This window comes from Lynx rufus, unplaced genomic scaffold (genome assembly GCF_022079265.1).
Source record: "Lynx rufus isolate CCGP_SWC_20201006 ecotype Redwood Valley unplaced genomic scaffold, mLynRuf1.p SCAF_1, whole genome shotgun sequence".
Taxonomy (NCBI): domain Eukaryota; kingdom Metazoa; phylum Chordata; class Mammalia; order Carnivora; family Felidae; genus Lynx; species Lynx rufus.
This window is the reverse complement of record NW_025814823.1, coordinates 80350944-80377731: the sequence shown is the minus strand read 5'-3', so window position 1 is coordinate 80377731 and position 26788 is coordinate 80350944. Positions and strand designations below refer to the sequence as shown.

The window sequence follows — 26788 nt, the reverse complement described above, 5'->3', positions numbered from 1 at the left end:
CAAAACGCATTGCTCTCCGAGGGATAAAAGCTGCCCCTTCTATAAACACATTCCTTCCGACAGCATTCATCTCGCTCTGTGGTCTCCAAGGCGGCAGCCGCTCGGAGCATGACAGAGCACAGAGCTCAGCTCCTTCTCATTCAACGAGTAAAAATAAACCCTGAATTTTGGGCAGAGGCAAGGCCACGGTGCCAGGAGTTGAAACCTTCCCTTTTCAAGTAGTGTCTGGAGCACCGAGCCGCACCCGGCACTCGGGATGCCAGGAAAAGTCCAGTATCTCTCCTCCAAGGGGCGGCGGCTTCCCGGCCGGTGGGGGCAGGAGCCCGGCTGGCCGGCCTCGTCAGGGAAGGCTGTGCCGCCCCGTCTGTTACTAAGTCCTGCTCCGGGGTTTCACACTGAGTATAGATCTTCCCTTACAGCTTATATTTGGCCTCCCAGGGTACAGTCTGAGGAATTCTATTCAAGTCAAGCTTCAACAGGACCTGTCTCTAAGTTTTCTCCTTGACCATTTTTGGTCTTTTACTCTAAAGGTTGTACTGTCAGGTTTCCTTAACGTAATCATAAGGGATACCAAAAAGTCTATTTTTGGCCACGTGATCAACATGGGAGCTTTATAAACATCCCTGAGGCATACATATTATAATTGCACCTAAGTCTCTACACTATAAAGTGCTGCTTCTCTAATAAACGTTGAACGACCTTGAGCTGAGTCCAGAACAAAGTTCCGGGATCTGCAGAAAGAGCGGTGTGCTGGCTCTGTGTGCAGAGCCGTGCACCTGCACCGGGGCTCCGCTTTCAAAGCCAGGGCCTGGGAAAGAGGAAGCCTCAGGACTGGGCCTTAGAAAAGGAGATCATGACTTCACTGCCACGAGCCTACTTATTTGGCCTCATTACTTGCCTCTGAGTCTCATGGACTGAGATGTGTTCTGAAAAAGCAAAACTGAGGTCCCGGAAGGCATCTATACTTAGAAACAGGTGCAGGCCCTTCCACCGGCCCTGAGTTCCTCTGCAGCTCAGTGCCACCGATGGCCAGCGGCCCCCTCCGCGCCCGGTGTGGGATTGCCGGTGGACAGGTGCGGGGTTTGGCCAATAGTCGGCCTGCCTGAAAGGGTACTGTTGCCCCACAGATTCCAGAGGCTTTCCTGATGCCAAGGGACAGGTGTAATGAAAGCACAAAGCCCATGAGCATATCATGGTTTTTCTTATCAGATGGATTTAAGGAGTGGCTCTCAAGACCTTGGGCAGTACAGATTTGGCCATCAAGGAGGCAGGGCTTCTGATGTTTAGAAAATACCACTTACGACAGTGCACCTGTTATATATGAGTATTGAGAGGATCTATTTAGGTGACTTTTCTGGATAAACATTTATCCATGTAACACCTGACCTTGGCTCACTTTCAATGGACACCTTTCTGAAAGCCCTTGACCCAGAAGGCCAGCATGGGGGGCCTTGGTCATTCTTTTGTGATAATTTAGATGTGCTTGCTCTCTGCTCTCTCCTGCCTCTCTGCCCCAGACTGTGATCTTCCTAAGGGTAAGAATCTTACCCATATCTTTTTTTTTTTTTTAATTGCTGTACTCTACACACAAAGCACTCTGTTTATGTCTGTGGGCTGGATGAAGAAGGCGGAAGAATGACACAACACTTAGCCACCCCACACGGCACGTAGTTGCCTTATAAATGTCATTTCTAATCTCCACGTCAAACCTGTGGGGTGACCATTTTAATTTCCACTTCTATAGATGGAGAAGAAGGGCTCAGAGCTATTAAGGAGTGTGCCCAGATCACGTGGGTAGAAATGAAAGTCTCATGTTTTCCCCTCAAGTCTTTTAAAATGTGCTGTGGAGGGGCATCTGGGAGGCTCTGTCTGTTAAGCGTCTGACTTTGGCTCAAGTCATGATCTCATGGCTGGTGAGTTGAGCCGCGCATCGGGCTCCGTGCTGACAGCTCGGAGCCTAGGGCAAGCCTCAGATTCTGTGTCTCCCCCTCTCTCTGCCCCTCCCCTGTTTGTGCTCTGTCTCTCTGTCAAAAATAAATGAACATTAAAAAAAATAATAAAATGTGCTATGGAAAGAATGTATTCCATTCGGCTCACCAGCAAGGATGCTATGGTGCGTGCAGCTGCTCCTGAGAACAGAGGCCCTCCCATAGGCGATCACACCATAACTGCTCTGCTTGAAGACACGTGAAATGGAGACAGGCTTAGTAACGCAGAGAAGGGATTCTCTCCCTGATGTATGATTTGCTGCGTGCCAACCCTCTCAGACCGGCTAACCGGCTTTTACTTCCCGAGCTGTTAGTGGGGTCGTCCAGCGGCAGGACACAAAGAAGCCATGAATAACGTGGCAGAGGAAAACACGGTGCTTGTGGCCCACTGAAATCACTAAATCATCACGCACAGCATCAAGTTCCTGGAGGAATCACAACTCAGCAGAAGCAGCGATGTTATAAAATCTTGGCATAAGAATAAGAGTGATAACGATAACCGTAAGCTGATGATAAAGATGTGCTGGCCCTTGGCTGTGTGTATTCTACACCTCACCCCATTTACCTCTTCGGGTGTCCATTAATGTCTCTGTTTTCCCAGCGGGCACGCTGGGGCCTATCCCACAGCTGATGAGGGCTGAGGCCAATTCCAACTTGGGCTGGACCCGAGCACTGACCTTTGGACAAAGAGTGGATTCCTGGATGCAGATCCAGGGGGGTTAAGAAGCAGTTGGTTATCTGAGTCTCATTTTCTGACCTGTCCCTGAGCCCTGTCTGGTGTTCAGTGGCGGGTGGGGATCACTTGTTCTAAGGACTCGCTTGCCAGTAAGACGTGTGACAGGAGTTGACAGCTCGTCACTCTTGATGAACTGGCTTACCCGTTGTTTCCTTCCCCTAAGGAACGACAGCATTTTAAGTTTTAGGAAGACTTAATTTTTTTAAAGAGTCCATTGGTTATTCAGATGTTTATGTGAGTAAGGCTAGGGGGCTTCGGTTCTGCTGCAGGGGGCACAAGGGAAAGGCAACCAGAAATACTGGTACAAATTCTTCCATTCTTAAATGCGTGCACACACACACACACACACACACGTGCATGTGGGCAGGTGTAGGTGATGGTCTCACCTCTAAGGTAGTGCGAGGCTCCAACGAGCTAGCACACGTTCAAATACACGTATACTTAACATGCTGACATTTAAAAGATTAATATTTAATAAAAAATATTAAAGCTGTAGAGACGAGTAACTACAATTACTGTGGATTGGGCAAAGGCAGAGAAGTCCCTTCTAACAGATTTCTATAAAATAAGAAATGATACTAATACATGATGTCCATGCTGTTGGAAAAACAAAAGACCTAAATAATGAAACTTATCAGCTTCACCCAACCCTCAAAACAGAAGCACCTCAGATTTCTTTCAAAATCTGCCCTTTTTAAAAGTTTATTTATTTTGAGAGAGAGAGAGAGAGTGGGAGCAGGGGAGGAGCAGAGAGAGAATCCCAAGCAGGTTCTGTGCTATCAGCACAGAGCCCGAGGCGGGGCTTGAACCCATGAACCGTGAGATCGTGAGCTTAACCAAGACCGAGCCACCCAGGAGCCCCTCAAAATTTGCCTTTTAAGAAACTCAGTGGGGTTCATAGGTCCCCTGCTGAATGCAGATCTCCCCCCGCAGGATTAGGGCCTTGGAAAACTTGCTCTTTATTTTTTATTTATTTATTTATTTATTTATTTATTTATTTATTTATTTTTTAATTAAAAAAATTTTTTTTTAAACGTTTGTTTATTTTTGAGACAGAGAGAGACAGAGCATGAATGGGGGAGGGTCAGAGAGAGAGGGAGACACAGAATCTGAAACAGGCTCCATGCTCTGAGCCGTCAGCACAGAGCCCGACGTGGGGCTTGAACTCACGAACCACGAGATCGTGACCTGAGCTGAAGTCGGACGTTTAACCGACTGAGCCACCCAGGCGCCCCAAAACTTGCTCTTTAGAGAAGTCTAGCTCAATCAGTAATCTAGGCATGGCAGGAGCACAGAGGGTGTCAGGAGGGTGTGAAGCCGGGGAGGCTGGCAGGAGGGCTGGCCTGCTAAGGGTTCATAACAAAGGAAAGCTGAGGGTGACCAGGGAGGGGGCGCCACTGAGGCCGGAGAAGGGGGAGGAGGCGGGCAGGGGGGTGCACAGATTGGCGAGAGGCTCCTGTGGGCAGATGAGGTTAATATGCGGCTGTTTCCTTCCAGCAAATATGGAGCTCGGCCACGCCTCCTGCATAAGCAGGACCCCGACCCTGGAGCAGGCCCTCTGCGTCCCCCATCCCACATGTGCTCTGTTCCAGGCCTGAGACAGCGGTGCCAAGGGAGGAAACAAGGTGTCATGCACGTGGGACGCAGCATTTGACCGCAGTGTCCTGGCTCTGGGCTCCGTGGCCCAGCCGTTATGGCCCCTCGAGACTCGGATCTGGGGGTGCGCCAGCAGGAAGGCATCACAGAGCTACTGCTGCAGCGGGGACTCTGCAAGCCCCCTCTTGTCCCTACCCCCGGGGCTTGGTGCACAGTAGGGCACACAAACATTTGCTGAAATGAGGGCTGAAATGAGCAGTGAGATGGGAAGGGGGCCGTCCTGGGCTCTTGCAGTGTGTGGCCACTCGTTCTCTCCTTGGGGCTCCAGCCCACCACGCTTGGGCCAGATAACTGTCTCCCGTGGACTGCCCCTCACGGCAGGTGCTCCTGGAACCCCCAGCCCCTACGTGCCAGGAACACCCTCTCCTTACTTGTGACACCAAAAATGTCTCCAGACTTTGCCCAGTGTCCCTTGGGGGGCAGAACTGCGCTGGGTGAGAATGTCTGGTGCAGCCATGTGAGGTCTCTGCCATGCCTGTGGCCTAGGTGTGTGCCTACACATCACGGCCAAGTAGTTAAACCCGGGCTCACCACTGCCGGTTCTGTTATCTCCCTCACAAACCTGGAGAGCAAACCAGGAGGGTCCTCCCCAGGACAAATGAGCAGCTCTCATCTGTGATTTTGTCTACTGGTATCAGCACAGGGCTGTGCACCGTGAGCCTGGGAGACAGCAGTCTTGTCACCAAGGTGGGGATAAGGAACGCACCAAGGGATCAAATTACTCGCCTTAGGACAGGGCAGATCAGATAGGAGATATTTTTCCTGGTCTTTCCGATAATTCGTATCTCCTAAATAGCACACAAAGGCTGTCTGTAGAGAACACTGAACTCAGAATGCACCTGCTGGGGCTGATTTCAAAATGAATTTTGTCGCAGACAGAATCTGCATTAATAATTTCCTTGTAAAACAGATTTTACTGATCATTTTTGTGGCTTGTAGTCAACTTGCTTTGGTTGCTGTTTTCTCCCAGCTCTTTAGATCAACTTTAAAAGGCTGCCTGATGTGTTGTAACTGTTTTTTAAAATTTCACTTACTTTTTATTTGAGAAACAGAGAGACAGGGAGAGAGAGAGAGAGAGCACAAGAGCGCGAGTGGGGCAGATGGAAAGAATCCCAAACAGGCTCCATACTCAGCATGGAGCCCAACGCAGGGCTCAAACTCACGGCTGTGAGATCATGACCTGAGCCGAAATGAAGAGCCGGATGTTCAACGGACTAAGCCCCCCGGGGGCCCCTCATTTGTTGTAATTCTATAGTCTTGTTCCATCCTGGGGAACCTCCGGGAGTGCAGAAGTCCTGGAAGGAGGGGCTCTAGATGAGGGTGGGCCTCAGTTTCCTCACCTGCGGATGACACTTCCTAGCGGGATAAGGTTCCTTCTAGACCTAAAAGTCTCTTAATTCGTTCCATGTCTATTTTCCTTTGGACAAAACTTTTTTCCTCTTGTCTATATTTCCTTATGTCCATGTTTTATTTGCAAACCATGTGATGAGCAAATCTCTGATACTCATCCTTCAAGAGCAAAGAGCCAGTATAAACGAAGGTAAAACCCAAGAGGCATGCCTCTCACTTTTCAACAGAGAACGCAGAAAGCACTACTCACAGGGAACAGAGGCCTGACGAAGCCTGTTGAAATTCTCAATTTCACGTTATAGTTTGATTCAAGACAGCTGGGCTATCCCCTTTGCCAGAGTCATCTAAAATGTGACAGAGGTTTGAGCGTTCTTGCAAGACGTGCTTAGGTCTCTGCCGGGTTCCCACATGCCTGTTTGTTCTCTGTCAGAGCAAACCCTTCTCTTTTCCAGTCTGGGTTTTGACGGCTAACAAGGAAAACATTTCGACAACGTGCACTTTTTTTTCCAACCAGAGATGTTCTGCAAACAAAAGCTTTGTTTAAATACACTTGTAATACGTTTAAATTATGTCAGTATGAAACTATTAACTATAAATTAGTCTAATTTTTATAAAGTATATATTAAGAGGATTTTACTTTCTTTTTTTAAAGTTTATTTGTTTTGAGAGAGAGGGAGAGAAAGAGAGAGAGAAAGGCAGAGAGAGAGAGAGAGAGGATCCCAAGCAGGCCAAATCGTGACACCGTGACCTGAGCTGAAAATGAGAGTTGGACACTCAACTGACTGAGACACCCAGGGGCACCAATTTTATCTTCTTGAACATGTTTTTCTATCACCTGAAGTTTTAGTATTGCTTCACCAAGTTGAGCTCAACTTGATGAATCTCTCCATGATCGAAGCAGAACCAGGTGTGTGTGTGTGTGTGTGTGTGTGTGTGTGTGTGTGTGTGTGTGTGTGTGAGATTCTCTGAAGAGGTGGCCATTGGGGCTTCTTTTGAAAGCTCTTCCTGTGATCAAGTACTGCCGTTTTCAGTGGCCCAGGTGTTCCACCCCTCCCGACGGCACAGGGCTAACCGTAAGGATGTTCACCCAGAAAGCCAGCCACCCCCAGCCATATCCAGTTGACTCACATTTTCCGTGATAATGAGGACGCCAGGGAGAAGTAACACATCCACGGTAATATCCACCGTTTGTTGAACACTGAGAGCATGCCAGACACTGGACATTTAAGCACTGAAGAATATTACCTCTTTCGAACTACCTTGGGTGGGTATTACTATCCTACTTTACAGAGGAAGAAATTGAAGGCCAAGGAATATATGTGAGTCCCCCAGGGTCTACAGACATAAGCGGTAGAGCCGGAAATTGACTCCAAAGTGAAGACTTTTATCTGCCCTTCTCACTCCCACATACTAAGACCACGTTACATCTCAGAGTGAACGCTGTAGTGCACGGACACCGCATTTTCTTGTACCGTGGGATGTCTTCCATAGGCCCTGCGTGAGTAGGTAGGTCCTGACGTGAAAGGGCTCTAGAAGGAACAGGGCTTAAAACCAGGGCTTATATGAATCCATTCTGGGACGGAACAACGCTACAAGGAGGTTTATTGGCAGAGCTGCTTAACATCACCCCTTGATCTACTAAGAATAGTCTTAAAAAACTTCCAGTCCGTTCAGGGGGTTCTTGAACTTTGGGAATGCTTCCGAAGAGGACAGAAAACCATGCATTTAATGGAACTCTGGTGGTGTAATCAGGACAAGGTTACAAGAGTCGGGTGGGGCGGGTGAACACTGAGAGGAGCAGGGGGGCGGAACCGGGTGGGAGCAGGGCAGCTGGTGCTGAGGGAAATGAGGAGAACATTTGCCATATTTGGAGAGCCTGCTGGTTTTCAAATAGGAGATCTGCCAATTCATGGAACAGAGCTGCCTCCAGAGGAGAAGAGAGAGCATAAATGCAAGCAGATGTGGAAAGGATGGATTTTTAATTTACAAAATTGTGGCTTTATATATTTTTGTTTCTTCTCTGGCTTCGTGGTTTTGTTTAGAAAAAGAAATAGTTGATGCAGAAATTATAGGTTGAGGAAGAAAAGATAATTAGGAACAACTGAGTTTCAAATGTGCAACCTCATACCCAGATTTTAAAGGAGGCCCTTCAGGAAAAGTCAAGAGTACAGGCTCCTGGACGGGCTTCTGATTTGGTTTCCTCAACTCTAACAATGGAACTTTGGACAGCTCACTTCATTGTTCTCCATTTGATTTCCTCAACACACACCAGGGGCCACATCACAGGCTCTTGGAAGGACTGTGAATTAATGAATGCAAAACACTTAGCAAGCACCTCGCCCACAATAAGCCATCAGTGTGTGCCGGGCACCATCATAACACACGGTGACCCAACTGGGCCCCATTTTCTGTGTTTTCCTTTCACGCACAGCATGTGCTAAATTTGAATACGATACAACTGTCTTATTAATAAAACTTCAGTCCAGTTGCAAACTCTCAAGCTGGGTAATTTGAGGAGTTATTCCAAATTCTGTAGTCTATGGTGCAGACACACAAAATCTCTGTCAAGTGCTACGTTATGTCCTTGAAGAACTCTAGAATCCACAAGAGTAAAAATAGAAGGGATGCTCACCTTAGCACGTGCCTCATCAACTTACAGTTAAAAAGTGGTAAAAAAAAAATCACAGAGATAGGAAGAAGCTGATTTAACAGATGCTGAATGATGGAGGCGTTAAGATGTGATGGACTTTCATACAAAATTCAGCAGAGTTAGAATTTCAGGGGTACCGCAGATTCCCAGAGTCCTCAAGCTCTGCATGGCAAGGCTCTGTGAGTTGTGGCTCTATGGGAAAGCATGCTTCTCAGCCTTGGAAACCCCGCGGGTGTACTGAAGCCACACACAGAGACAGGAGAGGGTGAAGCCCTTTGTTTAAATCCAACATGTTGCGGAATTTCTCAGTACAGTGCTTTGAGGGTGATGGCTGCTCCATATCTGTGATTAGCTGATCCCGTGGCGGGGGGAGGGTTAGGTCATCAGGATTCTTTTGTTAATTGCAAAAACAGGTAGTGGACATCCCACCTCTGAGAAATACTATGCATCCCAAAATAAATGTTTAGTCACTAAACCATATGGCTATTCAAAAATGGAGTAGATTGCTCCATAGTGGCCAACACACGACAGGAATGCACACCAAAGTTTGGAAGTAAAACCATGTGAACCAGAACAATAATCTTCCATAACAGGCATTGTGCACACCCCAGACAATGGGAAATTGAGACACACAAACAAAAGACAAACAACAAAACCTGCCAAAAAGGCATAGGAAACACCTGCTATTTAGAAAAAAAAAAATGGAACAAGATACTAATGGTTATTTCATGTGCTTTGCTAGAGTGGCCACAAGATGAGACTTAAAGCATTGTGGAAAAATATCAGTGCAAGAATAAGTGTACTTTAAATAGGACATTTTGTCTTTTCAGGTTACCTCTGTTGGTAATAGGAGAAAAGATCGTTATAGATGAAAAAAAAAAAAAAGCTTACGTGTCTTCCAGAAATAGCACGTTAGAAATGAATCACAATTACATACAAACAGTAAGATGCCTCTGAACTTCAAACAAGAGAACACTAATTATTTTGATTAAAATGGCACTTTTTCCCATCCTCGCCCTGACCTGTCAGAAGGAGGCTCACTGATTCTGAAATAGCTTACGATTCACAGGGAGGAAAAATGGGTCAATCTGACTTGGTCTGCAAAGACAGAAATGTTATTATCTTTTTTAGGACAAAAAAACGTCTGTGGAGAGGTTTTGGGAAAGTGTTTCTCTTTGTGCGTGACCCCACCCCGGGCGAGGGTCTGTGGCCCCCCTGCCAAAGGAACCACCTCCACGGTGCTCCGTGGGGCCCCAGGGTGTCTGGCTCAGGGAAAATCAATGGCACCCTTGTCCAGAACTTCTTGAAATATCCAATTGTACGTGTTTCTTTTATGTTCTAAATTTCCGTGAAATACAGTAAGGACACTTGGAAACTCCCAGAGTAGGATGTAGCATCCTTATCTAAAAACAAAGCAGAAGGTGAGGGAATCCCCCCAGCTGCCTGGGGTGGGAGTGTGGTCCTGGCTGTGCCCCCAGCCCCTGCCTCCCTTCCTATCTGCGCGCCAACTCCCTGCCGGTTTATTCTGGGAGTTCCTGTTGACGCACAGCCAGCAGAATATAGAGATCACTGGGGCATATGGGTGGGGATGGGAACGACAATGAATTCCTGGAACAGCGAACGTCAGTCCAGAGGAGGAAAGTTGGATTCTAGCGTTCTCCCCTGTGACAGTGACACCCCCACCCCCCACCCCCCACCATGTCTCCCAAAGGACAGGGGATATTCACGCCCAAAGGAGAAGCAGATTTAAATACCTGATGTTGTCAAAAATAATCAATTCTTGTGCCTAGAGTTTAGGAACATCAGGACTAGGTTTGATATAAAAACCTGACAAATGTAAAAAGGCAATAGTGTATTCTAATAAAGTTTCAGGGTATTCAAAATACATGCCAGACTTCATTTCAATTTGTGAGATAAGATTAAATGCTAAAAATAACTAAAATCCCATGTTAAGCATGTGATAAGGGGTTTTCTATGATAGCAAAATGCTTTTCTTCCTGAAAACACGCACACATAAAATATGTATTTAATAAACATAAAATACACTAAATGAAAATCCGTAAATGTGCACACGCATATGTACACACACAGATAATGTGCATATTTCAAAATCCTGGGGTTATTTTTTGAATCTTTTATATGTTAATTCTAAGAAGAATGCTCTTATCCTGGAAGCTTTCTCAGACGGCCCCCGTGTCTGCTGGAAAGGGGTGTGGGGTGGCGGTACAGGGCCCCTCGCCCTCTGTCAATGCTAGTTTCATGGGACTAATCTATTCATCTTTCTGATCCACATGGGATTTCCATTACTCATCTTTCCTTCCAAGATAACTGACATTTTTGAAGGGCAACCGTTTTGTTAAATTTTATTTCCTTCTACTAAAGAAGTCTTTTTAATCTTCTGGAATTAAGGAGTTCATTTTCATCCACAAAGTTCTTTTTGTTTACTTCCTTAGTCTGATTATTCTACTCAAGGGTATGCAGATGGCTACATACCCCTTTTCATCGATGCTATCCTCAAAATAAAAAGTCCTAAAAATACCAGCGGCAATTAACATTTAGAAATCTCCTTTTTGGTTACTAGCCATCTTCATGGAATGTCTGTGTTTGAATTAGCTCAGTACTGGACAAGTAGGAGGGACAGAGACCCGGGGCAGGAGAACGCCTGTGTGTCCCCATCCCCAAGTCGGAAATGCTGGCTGTATCTTGTAACAACTTCACAGCAATCAAAGTAAAACCTTGGATTGGGGTTTAAAAATTAATTCTACACATGGAAGGCTGATAGTCAAAAAGCAAAGCCAAAAAGGAATGTGACAAAAAACTTACATAAAAAATGGATTTGGGGGGAGAAGTATATCCCTTGTGAGCCCATGCAAGAATGTGTTTGGTAACAAAGAGGTGACAGGATTTTATGGTGGGGTTCAGAAGCATAGCATCCAGATCCAGAGAGGAAATAGCTCCAAGCACTCACTTGGGTCAGGCAGCTGCTCCAGGACTGAAGGAGGAAAGGGAGAAACTTAGGAGACCATCTTCACACGAGCAATGGGTCAGGAAGTCAGGGACCCAGTTTATGCAACACATGATAGTTTAATATGAAAAAGGTTAGGAGATTGTGTGCTTTCCTATAATCTTGCTCAGATCAGTAGATGTGGGGGAGAAGGAGATTTGACTGGGGGCTGGTAAAGGGATGCAGGAAGGGAAAGCTCACTGGGGTCAGAGGGGCTTGGGCTGGAGTGGTGCGTGGGCACTGACATCTGGTGCATCCATGCTTGTGTGTATGCTTGGGTGCGATCAAGGGAGGGCTCCTTCCTGCAGGGACACGGGCACGTATCAAAGCTAAGCTTTTGTCCAGGGCAGCATCCTCAAGAGCTCTGGTGGGAACAACTACAGCACACACCCCAGTGCAGGGCCACCTCTCATGTGCTGTGATGGGGTTCTGGTTGGCTAACCACTTGTCAGTAGTGTCCAACAGTGCTCTCTTCGATGGCACAAATTTTTGTCATCTGATGATGGCTGACACTCATACGAAACTCCCCATACAGCTATGCTATAGCACATGTGTTACCTCAGCCTTCTTGGATTTCAAATTAAACACCCTAATGCTATTACTTAGTTCAACCTCTTTCTCCTCGCCTCTAGTTTGACTGAGTGCTTAAAAATGACTGTTTACGTATAACACAGTTGTGGCACTAACAGAACTTTCTTCTGTGACTTGCAGAGACTAAGCCTACCTTTCCAGGATGATCTTAAGTTAACCTCCTGTACAACACTTGAGAAGCAGGCTGATGTCACCGTCCTGGCATCTCTTGCTTTCAAAATCCACTCTTTCAGGGCAAAACAAACTCATGAAAAACACCAGCTACAGGAGGGATCAACTCTTACGAAAAATGTGAAGTTCACAAGGCACAGAAAGAAATATCCTAGGGGCTCAAACAGGCTCAATTCAACTTCTTGTCAGTGGTATGTCGACCACTGGGTCTCTTTTAAGTGAAGCTTACGGAATGAATCTTACTGTCTTGAAACTTTAAGTGGGTCTCACTGTTCTCTGCAAGTCTCAAAGGAAAACTCTGATCTTGGGGGAGAGCTGAACTTTTTTGGTGCAACTTTTGGTTAGGACTTAGATTCTTTTCTTTTGCAGTAATATACTACACTTTTCATTAATGGAGTTTTTAACATGTGCTTTACTCTGGACACATATAAATCTACTCTGAGGTGGGGTTTTTTGTTTTTTGTTTTTTTTTAACACCCAAGAACAGAACAGGCTGCCATCAATCTCAGATGCCCTCTTCTCTTTTTCCTGGGTGTGACACCAGGGACAAAACTTGTCAACATACTACACCTGTAATTCCATCATTCTATGGAGAGAAACACAAATATTTGTAAAATATCAGGTGTTAAAGGATGAGGAATTCACCCCCAGGCTCCAAGCACAGGAAGCCTGGCCTCATGTTTCAGGGTTCTGCTTGAATTGTCTGGGCTCCTGGTCAGTTCTCTCCTCCTTCAGACTGCAGAGATGTGGCCTGAACTGTGACAGGCTTGCTCATGAGTCTCGCCCTGGTGCCCCCCGGGCTGCTTGGGCACGAGACCTGCCTCCTCTCTAGGCCGGGCTGACGAGCAGGAGGTTAAAAGCAACATAAAAAAGAGAACTGCTCCTCAGAGAATCACAGAATTCTGTTAATTTTGTTCTATCTCCTTGCAGACATGTGCGTCCTCAAAGGCTCTGGCAACGTGTTTTTTTAACCAAATCTGAGAAACGCTACTTTTGTTGACAGATGCTAAATCTGGGTGCGATGCATAAAAACTGATCTGGACGTTAGGGTTCTTTTGAAATATGAGCACTATCTTCACAAGCCTTTAAAAATGCCATTATCGCCACTTAAAGTATTTTTTTTTTAAAAGAAAATAATTACTACCATGCAGAGCTGAAACATGCCAGTGCTTTAATTTTATTACTGAGACCAGGCTCACCATAGAACTCATTCGTCCTTCTGTTTCTTTATTTAAAACAGACTTTAGGTTTGAAGAGTAGTTACAGTGCCTTGCAAAGACAACAATTTAATAAAAAACATCAACACTGACAAGGCAGCCGAGGACTATTAGGCCAAAGATATTATTTGCCCAGCATTAATGACTTCCATTTCACTTCCATTTTGTTTTGTCTCCCCCACCGCTTTCTGGTTCCAATCCTTTAGGAATTATCCATCCCAACAGTGTTTTGGATACAAAAACTTTTGTTCCTATGGCGGGATTTTTAATGCCCTCACAGTGGCTCAGGAGGAAACTGTCCTCAATACAAGGTCTGTATTGCGTTACTGGGGCGGCTGTTCCTGCTTCATTCTTCCAGAATTTAAACTTTTAGGCTGGACACAGAGAGGGAAGGGACAGGGATATTTTGACCTTTCTCATCAGTGGGGACATATGCCCTTTTGAAGGCCTGCTTTGTGCTTCCCATATGAGTCAGACATCTGACGACTTGAATGATTTGGTTGTCTACACCACAATGTGCTAACTTGGGTGGGATGCCAGAGGGCTCAGAATCACAGGCTGTTTGGGACCTCAGGTTGGGCGGTTTCTTAAGAAAAATTTGAAATGCCTAAAAGCTGTCAGAAATAAATTGATCTTCTGCTCACCCGAATGCCAGTGATGAGTACAGTATCTCTGCCTGTGACTTTGAAGGACAAGGGTGGTTCCCTCTGATTTAAAAGGAAGAACACAAAGCAGAGATGAGATGACCCTGATTTCCTTCTTCCCAGGGCACCCCCCAAGTATGTGTCCATTTAGGCAGCACATTCCGAAGGCCCCTCAGTGAGGAAAGTGTGTGTAGGGAGAGTTCGTCTGGTCACTTCTGCCATTATTCTCCGGTTACTATTTAACTATCTCTGGAAGAAAACAAAAAGTATTTTCAAAACTTTGCCATGCGACCTACTGGTTTTCTCTTTGCTATGGAAGCAGTGTGATGTCTGAGTACTACGACGCAAGCACACGGAGCCTCTGGTCAGATAGCTCACTTGGGAAGCACTTTGAGACGAAACCACAGTGGGCAGGTGCGACACGCATGCTTTTGGCACACGAAGACTAGACCAGGCCACGTGAGGCCCTATCTTCCCCTGTGTAGACAGATGACCAACTCAGAGCAAACATTTCTGTTTTCAGACTTGCTTTCAGAAAGCAGATCATGCTCGGTAACAACCTTGCTCTGGTCGTTTCAGAAATCCTGCAATTGTTTACTTAGAATGAATTGGAAGTGAATAAAACAAAACAAAGGTCTTTGAAGACTGGCGTTCTTTCTGTAACAGAGAGGGGAAATGCTTTAATGCTATACTTGTCAAAACATTCCATCAGGAGGTAGGAAAAACGAAGGATTTCTGAAGGCAGAGCTTTGGTTTGGTTCGGTTCTAGAACAGCAGAAATATTCATTTGTCTCTCCCAGTTTATCAGCCATCCATTGGCGTCTGTGTGAGATTTTCAATCAAGACACAAAATCGTTACTACCATCATCTTCCTGGCTGTGGACTGATGTGATATTTTCCTTAAAGCCATGAAAGGCCATTTCCCCAGGATGGTCAGCTCTGGACAAGCGCCCACTTAATTATTGGGTCACCACCCTAAGTGCCAGAGGCTGGCAGGGACGGGCTGGGTCCCTGAGCTTCCGCTGGCTCAGGCCACCACCCAGAATTCATGGGAAGCTCCTGGGGGCTCCTCTACCCGCTCCGACCAGCCGGTGGACCTCGCAGGGCCAATTTTGTGCTTCTGCAGAAACCATACTTTCTACATACACACAAAATCTGATCACAGTTAAGGTCTAAAGGGCTGGGGAACAGAGACCCACCTACGTACAAAACAAAAAAAAGGTTTTCTCTCAACGTGGCTCCCTCTTCTGCGTGGGCTCTGAGAATGTCTACTCTACGCTTTGTGCGTTTAGGTGTAAATTCCGAGGGGAACGTTTGGATGTGTGGTTCTCTCAGAATGAGATAGTGGGCGTCACCTCCCCCCAGTGTTTCCAGAGTAACAGATGCTTTGTGGAAGATTTGTGGTGCCTGTGGCACCAAGGCAGCCATCTTTTATGGGCAACACCTGGACACTCAAGACCACAGTGCGGCGACAATGTGCCACGCAATGTGGCACGAGCTGCCCACGTGATTTTTTGGGTGTGTTTGTGTACAGTGTTCATTGGAAGAGGGAGAAATGGATGAATCAAGTAGGAAGACCTTTACAATTCTTCCTTTGCACTCAGGTACTAAAGACATCCGATGGGCCAATGCTTCATTATTCATCACTGAACATGTACCACTCCTGCTTGCAAATGTGTTCTCTGCTGACTCCATCATCTGTCAAGTATCTGCTCCCCATCAGCAGTTGTATCATGGCCATTTCTGGTGAGGTTGATAAATGCTAGGCCACGACCACTGTGGTTAATTTTCACCAGTGACTTTCATGGTTCCTATTATTTAACAACATATTTTACTGGTAGGAAACAACCCAGGATAGTTTGTCCTGGGGATAAAGACCATGATGATTTTGATGGTGACGAAAACATGTGTTTTCTCTAAGCACTGACTTTCAACCAGGAGATTCTGTCCAGAATGATGTTCTCTGAATCCATTCAGCAAGGCGGTATTAAATTTTGTCTTTTTAGGATCTGAATAATGTATTCTTCCTTTTGGATGAGCTCCCAACGGGCCCGTTTTCTGTCAAATCCTGACTACCTGTCATAATGGTCCTTGCAAAATGAAACAATTACCATCTTGGGCCAGGTAAAATGGGGAGTGGGCCTGAGCCACGTAACCGTATCTCTCTTCTCCAGCTGCACCACTAACGCGTTTCGACACAGTTTACTGAAAGCCCTGCTTTAAGAAAATGCTTACTTGATCTTGCCAGAAAGACAGCGAGAATAGCCTGATGTTCCAAAGCTGAGGGCTGGGTGAGCAAAGGTCTCCTGCACCAAAGCAGCTAGACAAGGAGTTTCTAGAAGGGGAGGCCCTGACCAGAGCTCACGCTGGAAATGCAGGTTTCCCTGAGGCTGTGGGCAAGGTCGAGGATGTGATGAATCATGTTCGGTACAGACACCACTTCCAATGTGCCCTGCTCATGGGTCTCTATATTTTTGAGATAACATGCTTTTAGTAAGATATAAGCAAGTTGCAATCTTGGTCTTACTTTCACAAAACCCTGACTTTATATTGTGCTTTATTTTTGTCTAGGATTTGATATCTAGAACATTCCTATAGATTCACAGTGAGTTCATTGTCTCTCCTACTCTATACCTCCGTACTCCCTAGAACTGTGATCTTCAATATGGAAGCCATGGGAGCTATTCAATTTGAATTTTTGTTAACTAAAATTAAATAAAATTTAAAATTTCTCTAACTACATTTTAAATGCTCAAGTAGCCAGGATGGACAGCATAGATATAGAACATTTCCATCTTTGCAGAAAGTTCTTTTGGAGATCACGGGGCTAGAAAGCTCCAAAAGATTAGGGATATTGATTGCTTTGTTTACTTCTGTATTCCCGGTGCCAAGACGGGACCTGGCGTGTGGTAGGTATGTAATCGCTGTGTGTCAAACGAATACTTTGGTTTTCAAGTTCTAGTTTCTTTTTTTTTTTTTTTAATTTTTTTTTTTTCAACGTTTATTTATTTTTGGGACAGAGAGAGACAGAGCATGAACGGGGGAGGGGCAGAGAGAGAGGGAGACACAGAATCGGAAACAAGCTCCAGGCTCTGAGCCGTCAGCACAGAGCCCGACGTGGGGCTCGAACTCCCGGACCGCGAGATCGTGACCTGGCTGAAGTCGGACACTTAACCGACTGCGCCACCCAGGCGCCCCTCAAGTTCTAGTTTCCAACTACGGCTGTGTATAATCTACTATTTCATGGTATTTTCTTTGAGTAGACTAGATCACCAAAACATGAACCTCACCAGCCTCCCCATATGAAGAGCTCTGTGACTTGAGTTATAAGTTACATGACTTCTCTAAGGACATCCCTCAAATGGTTTCTCATCTCCCTAAGACTTGGACACAATCTTCTCGCCGCCCCTGACCTTTACTGTTGGACCTGGCCTCGCACCAGTGTCTCCCCTTGCTGCCCCTTAAGCACTCAGGGCACACCCTTACTTTGGGGTCTTCGCCCCTGCTGTTCAGGGGACCCCCCTGTTCACTCATGCACCCCTTTCTCTTAGACAAGTGCCTTGTTCGTAGATGGTACACAGTGCATGTTTGAGTGTTGAAGACATGCCAACCTCCATGGCTAAAAGGAAGCGGGGTTTTTCTCATGATGGCAAACATAAAAGCACATCACTACCTGTGATCTACAAGTTAGGTGGACCCTGTCTACACCTGCTGCAATACTAATTTCACTACAGAAAATAACCACGTAATTGAGATGCTGCAGGTACTGTAGCATCAGATGAGCCAGAACCACACCACTGTTCCAACAGCACGCTAAAAGTAGCACACGATTTTGAAAGCAGGTGAGACCCATGTGTGGACAGGTATTACAAAAGCCTAGCACCCAGGTCATGTCCTGGCTGGTTCTGAATAATTCGTTGTCCTTTCCGGATTGTGATAGTTCATAAAACATTGGAGGTGGATTCTAATTTTTTTTAATGTTTATTTACTTTTGAGAGAGAGCGAGAGAGGGAGCGAGAGAGCAGAGGGGGGCAGAGAGAGAGGGAGACACAGAATCCGAAGCAGGCTCCAGGCTCCGAGCTGTCAGCACAGAGCCTGATGCGGGGCTTGAACTCACAGACAGTGAGATCATGACCTGAGCCAAAGTCAGACGCTCAAGCGACTGAGCCACCTAGGCGCCCCCAGAGGGCACTTCTGTTAAAGGTACTGAGTGTGCCATGAGAAAGTGCCAGGAAAACAGCAGCTGGTCTGAACAGACGTTTGCCATAGCGGCACCGACGTTCTGATCCCACACATGCGAGCATCTTCGGGGAACAAAGGTGATGGCCACGTTGCCACGGAAACCCGGGCGTGGACCATGTACAGCACACACGCTCCGAACTGAAGATCTCTCCGTAGCACTGCGTTGCTCTACCCGCTTTTCAGACTTGTAGCGAGCCATTTCAGAGAAGAAATTCCATAGTATTTTGCAGTTCTGGCTACTCACATTTAAGGGGAAGGTTTACGGTCTGCAATGCAGGATAGAAGGTACTCTTATCAGCAAGACTGCAGCTCACCTTACAGAGAAGATCTTGTCAATCGCCTGTGGCTCGTAGCTGCTCTACGTCCTTCTACCCCTGTCCCTGGGGGCCAGAGCTCTGCTTCCCTTCATCTCTTGGTCGCTGCTCCTCTGAGCTGACAGCAAGTGGCCAAAGACAATGAACCTTTCCACTGTCGCAGGGCACCTGCTCCCTGCTACCCCCTGCCAGAGTCCCCCGTCCACTCTTCCCTGCTTCCCCTTTCACTCGGCATCTCTCTGGTTTCTTTCACTTTGATTTACATTGTCGAACGTACGGAATCTTGTGAGGTTAAGAATTGTTTACTCATACTTTGACTCCAGTCCGGGGACCCGCAGACTGTGGGAAACTCCTGGCTGCATGAAAACACGCAGCAGCTACACACAGCTTGGTGTGAGCTGTCGCTACCGTGCACGCGAGGGGCTCATCTCTGGTCTCGTGGTTGGTGCTGTCAGGCCCGCGGGGGGCGAGTGGGTGGCTGAGTGCTGAGTGGCGGTGGGGGGCAGGGATGCCAATGTCCTCAAGCAGGGACTGAGGACAGAGCTCTGGGAACCAAAGCTGTGGGTTCTCTTTTTCTCACCGCAGCCCGACCATCTCCGTAATTCCCAACAATTTGGACCTAACAGCGTCTTGGTGCTTACCAATCTCTAAAATATCTGATTATCTGGGGAAACAGGTGCCCTGTGAAGGCCGATGCCATGAAAAAGCTGCAGTAAGCTATCCGACCCGAGTTTATGGTCAAAAGTCAAAGGGCTGGGGGGAACACGAGCCTGTCTAAGGAACTGAAATAATGAATTAAAACTGACCTCCGTTGGAAAAACCTGAGAATTTCACAACCTCTGGGTAAGTTAATGAGCAAAGACAAAGATGTCTTTATTTGTTGAGTTGGATGCCTCACCGGCTCTCCTCACTGTTGTCTCTACTAGTGATTTTTGTATCACCTGGTGCATCCCGCTGTTCTGATGGAAGTTCTGTGACAGAAATGAACTCTAATGCTTTCCATCCAACAGACTTCCACCCCGTGAAAGAAAGAAAAATATAAAATATATGAAGGAAGAAAGAGTAAAACGACTAGAAACAGGCGAAGGGGCTGGGCAGCTGTGTCTGGGGCCGGTGACCGTAGGACCACTGGTGGCAGAGGGCTCGGAGAAGTTAGTTGGCCGGCTTCCTTTGTGCCCGTCACCCTGTACGATATCGGTGAGTCAGGACTTACAACTTTTAATGACTCCAATATATACACAATCGTTTATTGTATTTTTTAATGTTTATTTATTTTTCAGAGAGAGAGAGAGGGAGAACACGAGCTGGGGAGGGGCAGAGAGAGAGGGAGACAGAGAATCCCAAGCAGGCTCCACGCTGACAGCAGAGAGCCCAACATGGGGCTCGAACTCACGGTCCCTGAGATAACGACATGAGCTGAAGTCGGATGCTCAACTGACTGAGCCACCCAGGTATCCAATAGTTTATTTTATATACAGACCCTCAAACAGCAATAAATTATCAATTCATTTAGGGGCGCCTGGGTGGCTCTGTCGGTTAAGCGTCTGATTCTTGATTTCGGCTCAGGTCATGATCTCATTGTTTGTGACATCAAGCCCCGAATCGGGCTCTGCCCTGATAGCACAGAGCCTGCTTGGGATTCTTTCTCTCTCCCTCTCTCTGCCCCTGCCCTGCTCTCACTCTCTCAAAATAAATAAACTTTAAAAAAAAGTAGCAGTTCTTTTCTCAAAGTTCTGCTTCCCTCACTGAACCACTGAAGGGAAGGGTGGAGAACTGACCAGAGCATCCTAACTCATGCAGAGAGAGAGCCAGGACCCCTCTCATTTGGCCTGTGTCCTTTCCTTCCATCTGCAGAGAATCTCCTCCATGTAGGCTACCATCTGGGAAGAGGCAGGCACAAAAGATTACTCATTGAAGTCTGAAGACTTGACTTGTGTTCTGGACCACACTGGAGCAGGTCACTTACCACCCCCCCCCCCCCGCCCCCCGCCCCAGGTCACTGTTCTCCTTCCCTGACATGTGAACTAGGGAACAGGGCCCAGAGCACCCCTCCACACCTCCCAGCTCTGCCCAGGGAGTGAAGAGTGGGGCCGCAATTCCTGCCCTCCACACCCCGGCAGCTGGCGGCATAGTTTTTCCACAGGGCTGGACGGCCCTGCCTGCGAGAAACAGTCTTCTCCCTGCTATGACCCACCAGCCCCCAGCGAGGTCTGGGGAAGCTGCACACGTTTCACACTGAGCTTATTCATTCGGTAACATGAGAATTCATTCGGAATCAGAATCCACAGTACGTTTGTGATTTCTGCTTCGAGTCCAAAAGTTATCCAGTAACATACAGCTTCTGATGTCGGCTGTCACCATGGTGAGGAACAAGTGAACTCTACCCTGTGCCCATATAAGGCCGGGCTGCCCAGGGCCCAGGGAGCACAGAGCTCTGCAGCGAGGCATTGTCATCTGTGCTCCAGAAGCACCGTGGGGAAAATATATGGCAAGGGACCCTGGGGGAGCTGTGGGAAAGAACAAAGTATGCACTCAGCTCTCTAACAGCAGACTCTGTCCAACTGCTATTTTTATGCATGACATTACTTTTAAAAAATATTATCAATCCGAGAGTAAGACAGAAATAGCCCTGCCGTCTACAGGAACACATCTGGGTAAATTTGTTAATTAACAAGTATTTAGTGTACATACACCAGGCTTCTGGAACTGAAACGGGTACCGTGCCTTAGCAAGCACACTAATGGGGTAGACGTAATTGTTCTAACAACAGGTATCTCCACTAATACAGGCTCACCCCATAGAACATGATAAATGGTGCCATTTCTCTCTCCTCTGTAACTTTTTTCTTCCCATTGACCATTAGCCTGTCTATCATCTTGTTGACTAGTATCCAGTGGCACACCTGGGTCACTGGGGCAGCCCCGGAGCTGACTAAGACAACCCAACTTGTATCTGTAAGGTCTACTGCAGCGTGGAGGGCTGGGCAGTGTGAAGAGGGGGGCAAACGCGGCCTGAACGCTACATGTGGTGGGTCCCACAGGCCAGGCCCCAAAGTGGGCTACCATGTGGCTCTGTCTCTTGAGGAATACTCACACAGCTGTCACATCTCATCTTAATGTTATCATAATCTGTCTGAAGAATTAGAGGCAGGTCAAACTCACTTGGGGCTCTGGATTACTCGCGTTAACCAAATTAACTGGAAGGGGTCAATTATCTACTTGGTCATGTACAGAAACAGTGTCAGCCTATGCTGTGGATGAGGGATGATGATAAATTAAAAGCTCTCAGTGCCAACTTACTGACTTAGAGAGACCTAGGGACCCTTAGAAATCCCCCCTTCTCATAACCACTCTGAGAAGACCCCTGGCGTTCCATAAGAGCACATAACTACGTAGATGGTCCTGCACAGTAAAATAAAATACAATGCTAAGTGACATAAGTCAGCTGGAGAAAGATGAATGCTGTATGAGCTCACTCATGTGGAATTTAGGAAACAAAACAAATGAGCAAACAAAAAAAAAGAGACAAACAAAAAAAAACGCAGACCCTTAAATACAGAGAACAAACTGGTGGTCACCAGAGGAAGTGGGTGGGGGAGGGGTGAGACAGATAAAGGGTACTGAGCACAGAGAAATGCGTAGAATTGTTAAATCATTATATTGTACACCCGCAACTAACAGAGACTGTATGTTAGTTATCCTTGAATTAAAAAAAATAATAATCAGAACAAACTATCTTTACTGAAGAACAAAATTTGTATAAAACTGTTATGGGAAATGTTACCATATTGGTTCTGCATTAAGCAATCATAAAAAGTGAAAAAGTAACCTTCTGCTCTGTGTGGGTTCTGTTTGGCTGATCACATGGAGAAAAATGCAGAGTCTCTCCGGAGTGTCTCTCTGGAGTTGAACTCCCTCTTACACAGGCAAGTCCCACAGATATTTGTAAACCATTAATGTATCTTCCCCTTGCCCATATTCGGCCGGGCCAGGCCAGGCCCTGGGGAGGGGAGGCTCTTCGTCAGGCAATGGTCATCCCTGACCCAGAAGCGGCACTGGGAAAACCGATAGCAATGGACCCAGGGGGTTTCAATCTCATGAAATGGCTTCCATATGTTTAAAAAATACTTAATCCTTGTTAAATGCTGATGCGTAATCTTTGATTAGCAAATCTTTTTTTATTTTTCAGTTTATTTATTTATTTTGAGAAAGAGTGCACACGCATGTGAGAGCAGGGAAGGGACAGAGAGAGAGGGAGGGAGAGAATCCCAAGCAGGCTCCATGCTGACCGTGCAGAGCTGGACATGGGGCTCGATCCTGTGAACTCATGTGAGATCATGGCCTGAGCCAGAACCAAGAGTTGGAGGCTTAACCAACTGAACCACCCAGGCATCCCTCGCTCGATTAACAATTTTTAAAGCACGACGTCCCCATTCCAAGCAGAGGAAACTTTACTGAGTCAACAACAGCAACAACTGTCTTGAGGACCATAACTCATGAAGGACATAGCACGTGGGGACGGAAGCTCTGGGCGAGTGACAAGAAGCCTCCTCTATGGCGGTCTTCGGCCCTGAGAGGACGGTTAGTCAGTCCCACGGTAGTGAGACCAGCACCTTTGTGAAGGGGTGCCTTATCAATCACAGATTTTACATGTTTGACTTGTGGAGGGGACTCAGGTAGGAGAGGGCACGACGTCCAGCCAGCCGCAGACTGGCCCCACCGAGCTCCGCTGAGGCCTGTCCTCCCTCTGGGGTGTGGGAGTGGAGAGTGGGGACTGTCAGCACTGACTTCAGGATTCGGGGTGGGGAGACACATTTGGAACGCCCAAGGAGCACTGTCAGATCTGACTCCACAGCAAAAGTGAATGCAGGCAACACGTCCCAGCTGCCTCTCACGACCTGGCCCCTGGCGGACAAGCAGGAGCCCCACGGGGAAACACGATCCCAAGACGTGAAGCCTCAAAACACTCTGTGTCATAAAACGCTATATGGTCCCCACGCGAAAATGGGCTTACACAGATAAATATAAACAATCTCTTTTTGAAATCAGTAATGCCAAGACCCAAACATCAGCTTTAATGGCAACGGGAAAGCCAGTCACTTCGACATACTGAACCCAGTATCAGTCCGTATTTCGGGTTCCGATGCAGGGTGACCTTTTTTCCCTGACTCATCTGATGAAACGCACTACAGAAAGGACATTCAGGGGATGAGTGGAATGATTTTAAAAGGGAGACTTATTCTCCATGGCAGGATGCTTGTGCCCTCTAGAATATCAGAATATCTATACCGTGAGGGGGGAGACACAACCATGTCTGCTTTATGTAACACACGTGTGTATATACAATCTCACAAGTAGAAGACGCCCTTCATAACAATTAATAAGAGAAAAGATATGTAAGAAAGTTGTCATTGTTCTCAATTTGTGTGGAAAGTGGCATAAACTGACCAGACTTTACCTCGTATCATTGCTTGTTCCGATACGGAAGAACACGTCTGTGTTAAACTTCTCAGCAAAGTATGCGATTGACTTAATCACGCGGTTTAAGGCGCTTGGGTTTAGGCGTGAGTATAAGGAAGAGAGGTTGATGGCGACGCTGTGACTTACCCGCCCTCCTTTCTCAGGGAAACACTGGCAGCCCCCGCTACAGTCTCTGCCCCCGCAGGGCACGTCGAACTTCTTCACGCCCTGCAAGAATAACACGAAGAAAACGTTAGTCCAAACACCATCGGCTACCGCAGGTGTCACAACAGCATCTGCTGAGAGGAGGTCCAACTCCGGCCACGCGGTCTTTATTCAGAACAAACAGACTTCGGGGCGCCTGGGGGGGGGGCTCAGTCCACTGAGTGTCTGACTCTTGGTCTTGAATCAGGCCTTGATCTCACAGTTCGTGAGCTCTAGCCCCATGTCTGGCTCTGTACTGACGTCGCGGAGACTGCTTGGGATTCATTCTCTCTCTCTCTCTCTTTTTCTCTCTCTCTCTCTCTCTCTCTCTCTCTGCCCCTCCCCCCCACCCTCTCAAAATAAATAAATAAACTTAAAAAAATAAAAATAAGCAAATAGACTTTAATTTTTAGAGCAGTTTTAGGCCCACAGCAAAAGGTACAGAGATTTCTTGTTCCCCCTCCTCCCCTTCCCCCCAATGCATCCTCCCCACTATCAACTTTCCCTGCAGAGTGGCACATTTGTCACAGTCGATGAGCCTGCAGTGACGAGTCCTCACCACCCAGACTCCAGAATTTACATGAGGGTCCCTCTTGGTGTTGTGCCTTCTATGGTCACTGTGCCTTTTAAAGGTGATAAATGCCAGATGCTGAGCTACGTCCTGGGTCTCGACAGTCAGGGAGAACATTCCCTGAGTGCAGGGATTCCGTATGAAGTGAGCCTGTAAGGACACTCTGTTAAGTAGTTCAGAGTGAAGGAGGAACTCAGGCACACAGGAGGCGGCCCTTCGTTCTCTGGGAAATGTGGGGTATGCATCCCAGAGGAGGGGGGTTCAGGGTGAGCAGGATTGGGCTACCTTCAATGCTGGGCCCCCATCATACACCAGGGATCCTGCTGAACTAAAGGGAGAGGGGCTTCCGATGGGGAGGGGGACCTCACAAACGCACCTGTCAGGAGGTGCAAACCCTCACCTCTGCCACAGAGGTTCTCGACATCCCCAGTGGTGCCAGCAGAGGACACCCCGTCCCTTTGTTCTGTGAGACCCATTGGTCTGCGGGGGGAGGAGGGGATGGAGGGAAGGGGCTTTCGCGAGGATTTCGCAGACTTTTTGTCAGATGCCGAGACAGAACTCTTCAATGAAATGAGTGAGTAAGTCAGGGAGCTCTGTGCCTGGACAATTCCAGTGGGATTCCAAGGCATTTCTTGCCCTTGATCTCAGTATTTCAGGTAAAGAAAGGACTCAGACTTTGGACCATGTCTGAGCCCTTCCTTTCAGACCACTGATAGTACTAAACATTTTGAGTGGGACGGACATGACAATTAGGTTGACCTCTTCCCTCCCCTTCCTGATGAGCCCTGTCGCTCCCATCTGCATGACAGGTGAGTTACAGTGGCAGCAAGCAGGGGAGTCCCTGTCTGTCATGTCACCCTGGGCCAGACTACCCGGCTGTCAGGCACTGATACTCCAGGGGCTCTGGAAGTGGTCGGCTTCCGGTGAGCGCCAAGCCAAACTTTACCATGCACGCAACAGTCCCCAGAAAACAGATCGTTCCAACTTTACGTATAAGAGCATTTTGCCACATCTGTCCCATTCTCTTCTAAGTTAAGTCTCAATGACTAAACAGGATGGTCACCTGGGGACTCCCTCCATTAAGCTTTCTGTTTCTTGTGCTAGAGCGTCAGCCAGAATCTTCCCCATTCCTGGCTTGGTACTGATACTTATGTGGAAAGGGACACGGTGTTGCCTGGCCACCTCTGTGACATCTGCTAGTCTGTGACAGTCTTCCTGGACATGCAGCCTTGGACGGGCACACAAGTGAACTCTGACTCAAAACCATCTGGCTGGAGTTTACCCAAGATCACAATAACTACTCAATGCTCTTTTTGTAGACATGATAAATTCCTTTCCAGGGCTAGCAACTTTCTACGAGAGGGATCTTGTGTCCCTCCAACAGCCCTTTACCTACTCTAGTCTCTGATGCATCAGTCACTACTCTGAAGGATTCAAACAAATCTGAGAATCTCAGACCAACACCTCGAAGCCTTTTGGATCCCTTGCTTATCTTCCTGTGAGAACAGCTTGAGTTCCACAGTATAAAAGTAAACACATTTAAAATCCTTCCAGGCCCTCAAAGTATGTTTCTAGGTATTTGCCATTTTTTTTTATGGCTTCAATGTTCGTCTCTAGTGGGGCTCATTTTAAAATCCCACGATTTTGAATATTTGGTTTTTGTCAGTCCAGCTCCATGCTAAGCCATCGGTTTTACGGATTACCCTGAATGCCAAAGGGAGACGTCTAGAGGGGTCACCACATTTCTGCTTCATATTACATACTACTGGGATGTGAATAGGTGGCTTGGCAGGTGTCCCTGGTTCACACAGTAATTCATTTGCCAGTTGTCTGGAAAGGGTAGGGGGACTCCTCAGTCTGAAGGGTGAAGCATAAACTTACATTCTCCATCTGGTATTTCAGAGGCTATTTTTAATTTTGATTTTAAGGCCACTTGCCAAATCCCTGGATATAAATCAACGGTTGAAATGATTTTGAAGGTTTTGAATCGA

At 47.0% G+C, this 26788-nt stretch overlaps 1 protein-coding gene across 1 annotated transcript in view; it reads right to left on the bottom strand.

Annotated features, from left to right (window-relative positions):
- The window catches only part of COL4A2 (collagen type IV alpha 2 chain), a 129253-nt gene extending 104032 nt beyond the window's left edge, over positions 1 to 25221 (bottom strand). The window contains exons 1-2 of the mRNA XM_047075403.1: positions 25198 to 25221; positions 24170 to 24250 (exon numbers count right to left, since the gene is read on the bottom strand). Of these exons, the coding sequence (XP_046931359.1) occupies positions 24170 to 24250; positions 25198 to 25221 (105 nt within the window). The remainder of the gene's footprint in view (positions 1 to 24169; positions 24251 to 25197) is intronic.
- Between the last annotated feature and the right edge of the window lie 1567 nt (positions 25222 to 26788).